Source organism: Balaenoptera ricei, chromosome 11 (assembly GCF_028023285.1).
Source record: "Balaenoptera ricei isolate mBalRic1 chromosome 11, mBalRic1.hap2, whole genome shotgun sequence".
NCBI classification, from domain to species: Eukaryota; Metazoa; Chordata; class Mammalia; order Artiodactyla; family Balaenopteridae; genus Balaenoptera; species Balaenoptera ricei.
Genome location: NC_082649.1, coordinates 14,484,272 through 14,496,331, shown reverse-complemented (window position 1 = coordinate 14,496,331; position 12,060 = coordinate 14,484,272). Strand labels below are relative to the sequence as shown.

Genomic DNA, 12,060 nt, shown 5'->3' with positions numbered 1-12,060 from the left:
TGCACGCTCCAGGGCGCGTGGGCTCTCCAGCTGAGGCGCACGAGCTCAGTAGTTGTGGCGCGTGGGCTTAGTTGCCCTGTGGCATGTGGGATCTTAGTTACCTGACCAGGGATCGAACCCACGTCCCCTGCATTGGAAGGCAGATTCTTTACCACTGGACCACCAGTGAAGTCCCCAGGGCATTTCTTTTATTAATCAGCGTGTGTATATATGCGACAAGGATTGCACTATATAAGGTATTTGAGAAACCTTTCAACATTGACTCTAGAGATAAGCAAGTGCTATTTTCCTAACAATACTTCCTATAAATACTAGAGAATCATCAAAGGAAAGGTATAACATTGGGGTTTGCTGCCTGTAAGTAGTATCCTTTTAAGTAGTCATTAGTTCATCCATTTAAAAAACATGTATTGGGCTCCTGCTGTGTACCAGGCATGCGCTAGGCACTGCGGATATGGTTCCTGCTCTCCTAGAGCTTAGTTTCTGTCTTCAGAAAAGAAAGAAAGGATGAAGATAAAGAACAATTTTAAGATTGGATAAAAAGGGAAACTGGACTCTATACACTTGGTAAAGTAGAAAAAGGACAAGTGAAAAGGGAGGGAGGGTGTGGGTTGGGTTGACAGGAACGTGGGAACAGAATTTGTGTTTAACTCCATGGAGAGGCAGCAAACAGTGAAGAAAATGATTGCTAACGATGCCCAGCTAGAATGTGGGGATCCTCAGCTGTGAAAGACGCAAACCTACTTGTGTTTAGTTCCGAAGCTTTGTGTCACTGAGAAAGCTTTGACTCTGATCAAATGCAACAAAGTTACATTTCCATACTTTAAATTTACCAATTAGAGTCTTGACAGCAAATCGTCAGGGTGGATTGTCGGTGTATGTGCCACAGTGCTTTCCAGAACCACTGTGCTAACTACCAAGTGGCAGAGCGATGACTGTGAACATTCTTAAGTAAGTCGTATTTATTGCAGATTTGTCTGGTTTACCTCGCTAAACGCCGCCAGCCTCTTGGTGCAGTACTACTGGTTGCCGCACGGGGACAGCACAGGATCAAGAAGAAGGCAGGCTACTCACCAAGCAGAGCTCCTCTCTACTGAGAATCACGCTCACTGGCAAGACGTCGCTGAGGGGTGGGGTAGAAGCTCCGTCACAGCAATGAGTTGGGGGTCTTTGGATTCGTTTTAAAACAATGTTGGAGCAGAGACAAGTTAGAAGCACATCAAGCATCAGTGAAATCCGTATGAAAAGCATCTTGAGAAGGTAATTAATCACAGGCTTGGTCTAGATCTCTGTTCCGCGCAGTAACCGCCAGCTGCATGTGGTTACTGAACTGAATTAGGATGTGCTGTGAGTTTGAAATACACACTGGACTTTACTTAGTACTAAAAAAAAAAAAAAAACAGTAAAATATCTCATTAATAATTTTTAAAATTTATTTATTTATCTATTCATGGCTGTGTTGGGTCTTTGTTTCTGTGCGAGGGCTTTCTCTAGTTGCGGCAAGCGGGGGTCACTCCTCATCGCGGTGCGCGGGCCTCTCACTATCGCGGCCTCTCTTGTTGCGGAGCACAGGCTCCAGACGCGCAGGCTCAGCAATTGTGGCTCACGGGCCCAGCCGCTCCGCGGCCTGTGGGATCTTCCCAGACCAGGGCTCAAACCCGCGTCTCCTGCATTGGCAGGCAGATTCTTAACCACTGCGCCACCAGGGAAGCCCTCATTAACAGTTTTTACAGTGATTACATGTCATAAGGACATCATTTGGGATATTTTGGATTAAATTATGCAATTAAATTCATTTTACTAGTTTCTTTTTCCTTTTTAAAATGTGGCTACTAGAAAATTTAATATTCTATACATGGCTCTCATTATATCTCTTTTAGTACTAATTCTAAAAATATTCCATTTTTAGATGGAATTTAGATTTCCTGAATGTTTTTCTTGACTTAAGGATTACTTCAGAAAGTAATTTCTATTTGGAATGAAAATGTACTGTAGTCTGAAATTATAATATTAAATTGGTTACTGTGTCCCAATACACAGATAATCTTTGAATCTTGTAACACTGCATAAGAAAATGTTCTTTCTTGTCTTACATTAAAGCTTCCTCCAGGGGATTTAATGGGATAAAAATCCCTTGTTTTCTCAGAAGTCTAGCCAATAAGAGGGTGAATGATCACAGTAATTATCTCTAAATGAGGAGAAGTGATCTGATAAGTGGTTTTGCCAAAGACAATGTTCATGTGATCCATTGCGGGGAGACTCCTGAAAGTGACTGCTAGTAGTACCACCGCGATTCCTGAGAGAGATTGTGCTATCTCCTGTTTGAGGATCTTTGAACATATTGTAGATTCTCTGTGCTTTCCATATTGATTGAGGTGGAAAGAATTTAACCTGCTGTCATGTGTGGGACTGTCATATCACAGTGGTTCTCAAACTTGGCTGCACATGATAAGCCCCTAGGGAGCTTTAGAAAAATCCCAGCTGCCCAGCCCACACCCTGGACAAATTAATCTTTGGAGGATGAGACCCAGGTATTTACCATGTGCAACCAAGTTTGAAAAGACTGGGATAGTTAAGAGTGTGGGCTCTGCAGTCAGACTGCCTGGCTTCAAATCCCAGCCTGGCCACTTCCTAGCCATGTGACCCTGGGTAAGAAACTTAACCTCTACAAACACTATGGTAGAAAATGGGTGATGAAAGTAACACACCTAGTAGGATTGTCATGTGGTTTAAATAAGATAACCTATGGAAACCACTTAAAAGAGGGCAGGCATGGAGTAAGTTTATTATTAACAGCTTTCTTCTTTCATATTAATTTCTCTGGAAGACATTCCCAGCCATAGTCCCCGCCTCTGACACAAATTCATCTACTGGATTGCATATATTTTCCTATAACATTGCTTCATTCATACATAAATTCATTTTACAAGTAGTCATGAAGCATCTACTGTACTCCAAGAGTGATAGAAGACCCAAAAGAAGTACGTGCACCTGCCTCACCCCCTTGGATTTTAATTTCCCTTGTACGTCTGTGTTTTCCCAGTCAGATCATAAGCACCGTGAGCTCTGAGACCAGGTTTCATGCCTGGCCAGCCCCAGGCCCCAGCACCCAGCGCTGCCGACGGGAAACTGCAGGGCACTCTGCTAGGTACCAGGGAGCAACCCGCTTGTCCTCAATATGTATGTTTCCTCAAGTGTAAATTGAAGATCATCCATCCATGACCGTTGTGAAGATTACAGGTCTGACCACGCGCTGTGGATACAGCTTGTCAATGTCCACTGTCAGGCCCTCAGGATGCAGTGCCCACCAGGGGGCAGCAGGTCTCGGCCGAGCGGCCGGCCGCCGCCGACGTCAGGACCAGCGCCCCGCCCCGTGACCGTGACCCTGGGCGGCGCGGGGGCAGCGTACAGCTCCGCAGGCTGCCGGCGCGCGGCGGGAGCGCTTCAGGCCGCGCGATGGGTGCCGAGGCCTCCGGGAGCGGGCGGGCGCTGCGGGAGCTGGTGCGCGAGGCCGAGATCAGCCTGCTCGAGTGCAAGGTGTGCTTTGAGCGGTTCGGCCACCGCCAGCAGCGGCGCCCGCGCAACCTGCCCTGCGGCCACGTGGTCTGCCTGGCCTGCGTGGCCGCCCTGGCGCACCCGCGGACGCTGGCCCTCGAGTGCCCCTTCTGCCGGCGAGCCTGCAGGGGCTGCGACACCAGCGACTGCCTGCCGGTGCTGCACCTCCTGGAGCTCCTGGGCTCCGCGCTGCGCCCGGCCCCAGCCGCCCCCCGCGCCGCCCCCTCCGCCCCCGGGATCCTCACCTGCCACCACGCCTTCGGAGGCTGGGGGACCCTGGTCAACCCCACTGGGCTGGCGCTGTGTCCAAAGACGGGGCGAGTCGTGGTGGTGCACGACGGCAGGAGGCGTGTCAAGATCTTTGACGCTGGGGGAGGATGTGCCCATCAGTTTGGAGAGAAGGGGGACGCTGCTCAGGACATTAGGTACCCACTTGACGTCACCGTCACCAACGACTGCCATGTGGTTGTCACCGACGCCGGCGACCGCTCCATCAAAGTGTTTGACTTCTTTGGCCAGATCAAGCTTGTCATCGGAGGCCAGTTCTCCTTGCCTTGGGGTGTGGAGACCACCCCTCAGAATGGGGTCATGGTAACTGATGCGGAGGCGGGGTCCCTGCACCTCCTGGAAGTCGACTTTCCAGAAGGAGTCCTCCGGAGAACTGAACGGTTGCAAACTCACCTGTGCTATCCCCGGGGGGTGGCGGTGTCCTGGCTCACCGGGGCCATTGCGATCCTAGAGCACCCCCTGGCTGTGGGGACCGGGGCCTGCAGCACCACGGTGAAGGTGTTCAGCGCAAGTATGCAGCTCATCGGCCAGGTGGATGCCTTTGGGCTGAGCCTCTTTTTCCCCTCCAAAATAACCGCCTCCGCTGTGACCTTTGATCACCAGGGGAACGTGATTGTTGCCGATACTTCTAGTCAGGCTGTCCTATGCTTAGGAAAACCTGAGGAGTTTCCAGTACTGAAGCCCATCATCACCCACGGTCTTTCCCATCCTGTGGCACTGACCTTCACCAAGGAAAATTCTCTTCTTGTGCTGGACAGTGCAGCCCATTCTGTAAAAGTCTATAAGGTTGACTGGGGGTGATGGTGGGAGTCTTGGGGCCTGGCATCAGAAGCCCTGGAGCTGCCACTGCTGAATTGTTGAACCCTGGATAAATTACTTAATCTCATCTGTTCAACAGAGATAATTATAAGTGCCTGGTAGACTTACAAAGGTTGGGACAATTGTTAAAGAATAATAATTAAATCTACGATTTATGGATTATGTACTCCCTGTGCTAAGAAATTTGCTAATATTAGCTCCTTTAATCCTTATAATTACCCAATTTCTATTATGAATCCCATTTTAGAGATGAGAAAACTGAGACCCAGAGAGCTTAAGTGATTTACACAAGGTCACATTTACTTACTATGACAGTCACAAATGGAACTCAGTTCTGACTCCAAAACCCCTTGCTCTTAAATAAGATAACAGATGTGGAAAAATATATGTGGGAGTATATTGTTGCTATGTGTACTCTATTTACAGGTAGCTATTTAGTTAGATGCACAGAGAAAGGAGACTTTATTATAGAGTTCAAGAGAAAAAGGATTTTGTGGTGGACATCAGTTTAGTTCAACTTGCAGTTCCTTTGGTGGCTCATTAGATGGAGTTACTGTGGATCCTGAGTTACTTGAATAAGAAAAACAATTGAAATTGCTTATTCAAAAGGTCAACCCGTCTCTTAGTACCTGTATCTCCTCCGCTGTAGGTACTCAGGAAATACTACTTGGTTGGTTGAGAAAGGCTTGTGTTGACGTAAGTTCTAAACTCCTGCGGAATGCTCTACCCCTATACTCTGTGTTAGAGGGCTGGATGATATTTCTGTTCATGTTAATAAAGAGAGAAGTCACCACAATCAGTTCATGGCAGAAATGATTTTGCCTGCCATTTTATGATCAGTGGTAACCTGAAGCACTTTTGTGATGGGGTTTTTCTCTGTCCAGTTTAAATCTGTCCCATGTGTTGCAAACACTGTGTACTCAATAAACAATTCCCTTGATCCTGAGTCAGCATTTAGCCACTGGTAAACAGTTAAATACTTCTTGAATTGAAGTATAGCCTTGACCAAGGTAATGCCTGCTTCAATGTTGCAATTGATTAAGTGAATAGGTGGAAATTCCGGGTGAAGTGGCCAGTTCTTTGTAAGTTGTGTATGTTTAGCTAGTGTAAACATTTCAGAGTTGAGGGCTGTTGGAATAGTACCAAATAACAGACACCTCAGAAGCAGCAGAAAAAAGTTTTTCTCAGGGAGAAAATATTGGTTCTGAAAAGTGAGTGTTTTAGGTAGTAGCTGATGCTTTATCAACAATAGGCTTCTATTTTACAAAGCATTTTAATAGATAGAATGTACATTCTAGGAATAGCCCCAAAATTATGAATAAGATTATAGTTTGTACTAAAAGAGTGAGCTTGGCTCCCGTGCCAGTCCACAGAAGCCCATTTTGCTTCAATGCTCCCATCATGCAGTGCTAATAAGATTTCAGGCACCCTGGACCGATCACCATTTGTAAACGCATCCCAGATAGGGATTCTGGGAACAGCCCCAAGCCCTCACGCTCACCCCACCCTTAGAAATTGCCCTTGGGTCAGTGACATCGCAGGTATTCTGGGTTGCGTAACAAGAAAAGTTGTCTCAGGTGGAGATACGGGTTCAGACTTGGTCATTTGTGAGTAGGGCAACCGTGGATTGACCTTAAAAACGTTTTCCTTGGGAACAATGACATTTTAATGGCCTCGGGGTCAGTTGAGCCAATCAAGGCACCTTCTCCTATTTGGAATTATCAGTGGCATCGTACTTGCCTATAGAGCTGTGCGTATGTCTTTTTCAGGCCACGTGTGGTATATGCAGCACGTGTGGAGATATCACTTGTTACCATGTGGATTACCCAACCGGAAGAATGGGGCGTGAGTTCCTAAGATGACATGGGAGCGAATCAGAGAGGTGATAACAAGTGACCTTGTTAACGGCTGCCTCTACCTGGCAGCTGAACAGGCTCGGGAGTGGGTGGGCAGAGAAAGCAGCTCTGTGGCATAGTGGCATGCAGGAGCAGGGTTTCCCTGGGGAGGACACAAATCTCGCTCTTCTTGATCCCCAAGCATGCACATGCTGAAGGAACAGGTTCAGTAACCCGCAAGGCAGATGCTAAATTCACCTTCCAGGCTGTGTTCTTTCTTTCTTTCTTTTTCTTTTTTTTTCCGGGCTGTGTCCTTTAAAGCAAGCTGGTTAAAGGGCTCAAACCATGCCCCACTGAAATCCAGGTTATTAGAGGAATTGGAGAGTCTGAGGTAGGCAGGAAGAAGTAATCACAGCAGAAAGTAAATGGTTCCAAGGTGATGGAGGAGAGTTGGAATGACTCTCCAGAGACCGGAGACAAAAAAACTTAACCAGGGGTAAATGGAGAAGGAGAAGGAACAGACTTTTCCTGAATGTCCCCCTCAATCATGTGCCCTTAGGCCAGCATTACCCACCCTGCGCCACCTGGTGCATCCATAAAAGCAAGCAAAGGCACACTCAGCAGTGCTCACATCACCTTCCATCTGTTCTAGTTTTGCTCCATACCTGATCCTTGGATTGTCTCCTGTTTTTGACCTTGTTCTGCCCTCTGGACTTGCCACCTGGACTTGATTTTCTCAGTCTTTTTCCTTGGCATTTTCTAAGGATTTTGGTTCAGCGTCATAAATCTTCCCTTAGCAAGACACACTCCGGATCCCAGAACCCAAAGCATCACCATTTTGCTTGTGCCTCGTCTAGACCTTTCCTGGTAAGTGGAGTGCAGACCTCATTGAAAGTGAATTATGTGTCTTTTGAGGAAGAAGCAGTATTCCATATACCTCAGAAAAGTGAGGAAGAGCCACTGATGATAGCGATTTAATCATCCTACACCTGCCACAGAAAGAAGAAATGTAGACTGGCGGCTAGTGCTGCACTAGTAGTGACCACTGTGGTGGTGTCCCATGATTAATAAGGAGATGAACTATTTTCTTGAAGAGTATGTAGAAAATACGATAAGGAGGCTGCCACGACTCACCACAGCTACCGTGCTGAACAGTGATGGTGTCTGCTGTGCCCACGACCCCTTCTAAGGAAAACCTCCCCTCCCACAGGCCCTGCTGATGAGCCAGCCCTCAGCCACCATATTTCCTACTACCCGACCCCCTCCAGCAATAGCTGATTGGACTAGGGGTGCGCACCCAACTGAAGAACAGCCTGTCCATTAATGTCCCATCAAATATATTAATTAGAGCAGGAAACTGGCCTGCAAATTGGCCTGGGATGAACAGGTTTTTCCAAAAAGGGGCAAGGAGATCCAATTAGATTCTTTTTTTTGAGGCGGGGGTTGCCTATTTGTTTTTTAATTGAAGTACAGTTGATTTACACTGTTGTGTTTCAAGTGTACAACAAAGTGATTCAGATATACATACATCCTTTTTTAGATTCTTTTCCCTTATAGGTTATTATAAAATATTGAGTATAGTTCCCTGTGCTATATAATCTATTTCCATTTTCAAACCACTGATGGATAAATCTGGATGGACTGAAATTGGTGATACAGGAGGCCAATTCCATTACATTTTGGAGTTAATTTCCACAAAATTGTACAGGCCCGTCTGGTGGACACTAAAATACAAATCTTTTTTTTTGTTTTTTTAATAAATTTATTTATTTTTGGCTCCGTTGGGTCTTCGTTGCTGTGCACGGGCTTTCTCTAGTTGTGGTGAGTGGGGGCTACTCTTCGTTGAGGTGCGCAGGCTTCTCATTGTGGTGGCTTCTATCATTGCGGAGCATGGGCTCTAGAGCGCAGGCTCAGTAGTTGTGGCACATGGGCTTAGTTGCTCTGCGGCATGTGGGATCTTCCCAGACCAGGGCTCGAACCCATGTGCCCTGTATTGGCAGGTGGATTCTTAACCACTGCGCCACCAGAGAAGCCCTAAAATACAAATCTTAAAATTAGTAATTTTTCTTCTCTGACAAATCAGTAAGAAATACTTTATATAAATTTGCTAGAAGCACTATTTGTACACGTCAAACACGTGAGGATAGCCAAATGCATTCTGATCATGAACGAAATTTATCAGTTCATGGAGTTTGTTTTTCTTTTTTGGTAATATCTTTAGGTTTTAGCATTAAGGTTGTGCTGGCCTCATAAAACGAGTTGGGAAATGTTCCTTCCTCCTTTATTTCCTGAAAGAATTTGTGTGACACTGATGTCATTTCTTCTTAAATGTTTGATAGAGTTCACCAGTGAAATCTAGTGGCCTAAGAGATTTCTTGGGGGTGTGTGTGTGTGTGTGTCCAGAGTTTACAGTTGTTTTCTGTAGAAAGACGGGCCAGTTGGAGTTTACTCAGCCATACTGGAACAGGAAGTTTATCAATTAAAAAATAACTTTTAAATTTCTTTGATTTTTTTTTGGCAAGCATTTATTCACTGAGTATTTCCTGTGTGCTCATTTTGTGTTGAGCAAGGTGTGAAGCAGTGAGGATATGAAGGTTTTTAAGCACGGATGGTCTGGAGTGGAGATGGACAAGCTAATCAGAAGAACACGGCACAGAAGTGTAAGTGCTCTGGAAAGCACATGTTCAAGGCCCTGGGAAAAGTGAGAGAGTACCCCAGATGGCCAGAACAGAGCCAGCATATTGGAAGAGATGATGTCACCCTAGAATTCCAGACTGATTAATGTCATAAATACTGGTCACTTCATCCAAACCAAACTAAAAGTAAACAGTTGTATTTAAGCCTGTGTTGATTCTTCATGGTCCCGACATCATGGTCTACTTTTCTGTAGATGTAGCCAGTCAGGATTCTAGGACCATATAAAGAAGACAAAATGACAGCTGTGTTTCTGAGCATCTGGGGGTACTTTTTGATATTTTTACATTTAGCTAAACACCACAGTAGTAAATTTAGTAATATCTGCCCGGGTCAAAAGTGCCCCATTTGAACAAAGCCTATTTATTATTACAATAAAATCCACCCCACAGTGAAACATTTTATAATCCTCTCCCACGTTTAGTCCTTTCCCATCATCCTGGCAGATTTTATGGGAAGAGGAGTCAAATGGACATAACAAATACTTCACTAATTCAGAGACTCTTGTCATTGGAGGTATCTTCCTGTCTCCTGTGCTCTTGACATCTCTCGATGCTCAGCACCTGCTTGTTGTTAAATCAGGACCTTGCCAGACATCTTGGCATGAGGGTATTGCTCGAGTCCTCCCGTCTCCCAGCTTCAGCAACTCAGGGGGCATCGCTCCCATGCACTAACCACAGGATCAGATAGAGGCAAAATATTCAAGATAAAGACATTGCAAGTTTTCACCTGGAGCTATTTTTAATGAATCGGAAACCGTCTATTAAAAGAGATCAGAAACAGTGACTAATTTCAGAGAACAATGTTGGAGAAATAGGGAGCCTTAGAATAATTTTGGCTCTAGGCACCCAGCACTTGGTCAGGATATCCAGAAAAGCTTCTCCAATTCTGATGGAAACCACCCTAAATAATGTATTAATTTGATGGGATATTTCACAACTGAGTTCAGAAATATTTTTTTTCTGCCAGGGCATGTGTTAAATTGTCTATAAGATCCTATTTTTGTTGTGAAACTTGCCAAGTAATTTATGAATAGTATTTAGCACCATCTATTCATGTAATCACCATCAGTGAAAGGCTTCCTGTCAGATTGTGACCTTCACTTGGGTTCCATGCTCTCTCTTCCACCCAGGTTAACTCATTACCATCTCCCTCGTGGGGAGAACGGGCTCCCACCTGCAGCTGTTCTGCTGGCACACTCTGAAGCTGGCTCCTACCCCATCAGGAGCAGTATTAGAAGCTTGTAGTTAAAGGTTTTCCTGCTGGTGCCTGGGGTCTGCCATCCAGGGTATAGGCCTCGTTACTGGCTCCCATCTAGGCTAAATCAGCGGCCTTGACTTAGCTCTTACCCTCAGCTCTATCATCCCAACCTGGATACTACATCTTGGTTCCAGCTTTGCCCTCACTCTGCTGTTTTAGGCTTCCTTCTCTCCATTTCTAGCTGTGACCTATTGTGACACTTTCTATCTTACCTAATGCTGTTAACGACCATGGAATGTATGAGGTTGAAGTTTTTTGGACCATTACAGGGAAAGAGGCAGAGGATAAGAGAATAGCAAGTGGAAATGGTACCAAGAATGACTGGCTTCTCACTGGATGCAGTGACTCTACTCTGGGTACCATCCTTCAGTTCTTATGTAGCCTTATCTTATTCTCACTATAGCCTAGGAAATAGTTGTTGTTGGCGTTTTTACAGATGAGGAAACTGAGGCACAGAGAGGTTAAGTAATTTGCTGAAGGTCACACAGAGAGTAGATAAACTAATCTCTCTGAGCCTTAGTTTCTTTCTGTAGAATGCAAATTTAGTAGTACCAACTTTCTAGAGTTGTGAGACCTACATAAGTTTATATGTGTGCAGCAGAACACAGGGTAAGCATTCAAATAATTCTTAACATTATTTTGAAACATTATTTTGAAGCATTATTTTGAAGCATTATTTTGCTTGAACTATTTGGGGGTAAGGCAATACCTCTGCTTTTAAGCATAGAAGTTAATGATCATGAAGCTTAGACCTGCAGGAAGACATCTGTGCTCCCGCATAGGGAGAGCCTGCCTGACAACGAAGCCCATAGAAAAGAAAGCAGAGCTGAGAGACTGAGGAAGATGACATCCATGTAGCATTGTTGAGTCCCCAATTTTTCTGTTCCCAAAGCTGGACGTAACCCTGGATGTCATGGTTATCTGAGCTGACAAGCTCCCTGTTCTCCTGAAATAAGTTTGAGTTGAGTGTCTGTGACTTTCATCTAAAGGAGCCTCAAGAGAGTCCAAGGTAGAGGCTTCTAGAAAACATCACATATTACGAGGACTTTGCTTTACACATTATGTCAAGTCAGCACAGAGCTGGTTTTCAGTCTATGCTCAGAGATCCACAATAGAAGAAAATGATTTGGCTCCCTTGAGTTTTGAGTGGGTTGTCAAACTACTAATAAATTGTTTGATTTTTTTGAGAAGTGGGAGGAGAGTCTCCTGATACCAATTGAAAGGATTTTTTTGAATTATCAGAGCTCCTTTGATACATAAGATTTTAAAGTTTGGTAGGATCATAGCAATGTTGATGTCTAAGTCCCTTACTTTCTAAATGAGTAAATTGAAGCCTGGAGAGGTTAAGTAACTTGGACAAGTGATTAATCTTCTTAGGAGAAAAACCAGAATTCTAAACCTTGCTGCCGTTTGAATTCTCTCTGATTTTGGATTTTCAGCAACATAAGCTGCACGCAGCATTTTTTTCTACAGAGATATGCAGAATTGGAGAGAGTCAGCAGCTGATGTCAGCTCTCCTGACTCCTAACCTAGTTTGGTTTTCCCATTGTATCTTGCTTCTTCCTATAAGTAAACACTTTTCTCATAACCACCGTTTTTACTTATCATA

At 45.0% G+C, this 12,060-nt stretch overlaps 1 protein-coding gene across 1 annotated transcript; it reads left to right on the top strand.

Moving 5' to 3' along the window:
- Positions 1-3,415: 3,415 nt before the first annotated feature.
- NHLRC1 (NHL repeat containing E3 ubiquitin protein ligase 1) lies at positions 3,416-5,733 on the top strand. Its single transcript, XM_059940678.1, has one exon. The coding sequence runs from the start codon at positions 3,457-3,459 to the stop codon at positions 4,642-4,644; it is 1,188 nt and encodes a 395-aa protein (XP_059796661.1). The 5' UTR covers positions 3,416-3,456; the 3' UTR covers positions 4,645-5,733.
- Positions 5,734-12,060: the final 6,327 nt, after the last annotated feature.